Here is a 1,299-nt window from a genome sequence, read left to right on the forward strand (position 1 = left end):
TCAACTATTTCCCATCTCCTAGTCACTTTGTTCCATGCTTTTGAACATTTCTTCAACTAGATCTTCAAACTCTAATGAATTTTTATTTCAAATATTATATTTTTTAATATCTTATAGCAGCTCTTTCTTATTTAGGTCCCTTTTTCAGAATATCCTGTTCTTGCTTAAAGAAAGTAATTTCTTCTCTTGTCTCGCTGAGGCATAGTATTTTTGAAGTTTTCTTCAGTTTCCTCCAAATGCCTTTTTAAAGTTTGTTTGAACTTTTCAAACACAATCAGCTTTTCCTGGCTCCTCTAAAATCATTCTTAAGGAAATGGACATGCTATGTTGGCAGGTTAGGATTTAAACTGGGCCATCAGCATCCAAAAACAAAGATCCCAGACAGGTCACAGACGTCAAGAGAAAAGAGGCCCCACTGAGACACTCAAATGAAACGTGGTCAATATACAACTTGGAGCAACCATGCCAACTCTTAGTCATTTGGGGGGGGGGCGGGGGGTCTCACAGGTACGTCTGTTCATGCACGAGGGCACTGGGACTGCTGCAAGTCAACATGATGTCCCACATTCCCTCAACACAGTCAGACCAATGTCTTGTGCAAGGAAAGCTGGTTAATGATTACCATGAGCAGGTGCAGGACTGGAAGCTTTCAAGGTTTTGCTTCTTTTATCAGCACTCCTGAATTTATAAATGATGAAGCCCATCAGTCCTATTCCTACCCAAATCTTCTGGTAAACTTGGGTACAGTAGGGCTTCATGGGGATCCACACATTTTCAATAAGGCTTTGAAGCATCCTGGTGCAGGACCAAGCTCAGGCAGCCCCAACACACTCCGACGACTCTGAAAGGTCACTGAGCATGCAGGCACTCTTACCCATTTTATTTCTCCAGTTATAGTACCTAGAATTTTTAGCTCTCCATTCACTTTCTTCCACCAGATTTGTTGGGGTTTTTTGTTTGTTTTCTCCAGTACCATCTTGAACCTAAATGATATGGCTTGTGACATATATGAATGCATAATCACAGTAACTGGCATTTACATAATCAACTGTTTATTTAGCAAGCATTTATTGAGTGCGTGCTGTATGCCAGGCACTGTGTAAGGCACTGGAAAAAAAACATGCTCAAGGCCTTGAGGTCCCTGCTCTCCAGGAACTTACTGTCCAGGGCAGTGGCTCAAGCTTAGCAGAGCCCACTAAGCCTAGGGGCAGCCACTGCAGTTCCTTATCAGATTAAGGATCTGAGGTTCAGGGAGGCTCCCTGGTTGTCCCAGTGACATGCAGCTATTCGGAGACAATG

At 42.8% G+C, this 1,299-nt stretch overlaps 1 protein-coding gene across 1 annotated transcript; it reads right to left on the reverse strand.

Annotated features, from left to right (window-relative positions):
* Positions 1–611: 611 nt before the first annotated feature.
* On the reverse strand, positions 612–794 carry LOC309828510 (ATP synthase subunit ATP5MJ, mitochondrial-like; the record flags this gene model as incomplete). The annotated part of the gene is made up of 1 exon (XM_082663864.1): positions 612–794. The coding sequence occupies one exon, from the start codon at positions 792–794 to the stop codon at positions 612–614; it is 183 nt and encodes a 60-aa protein (XP_082519990.1).
* Between the last annotated feature and the right edge of the window lie 505 nt (positions 795–1,299).

This window comes from Grampus griseus (genome assembly GCF_964374135.1).
Source record: "Grampus griseus genome assembly, chromosome: 10".
NCBI classification, from domain to species: Eukaryota; Metazoa; Chordata; class Mammalia; order Artiodactyla; family Delphinidae; genus Grampus; species Grampus griseus.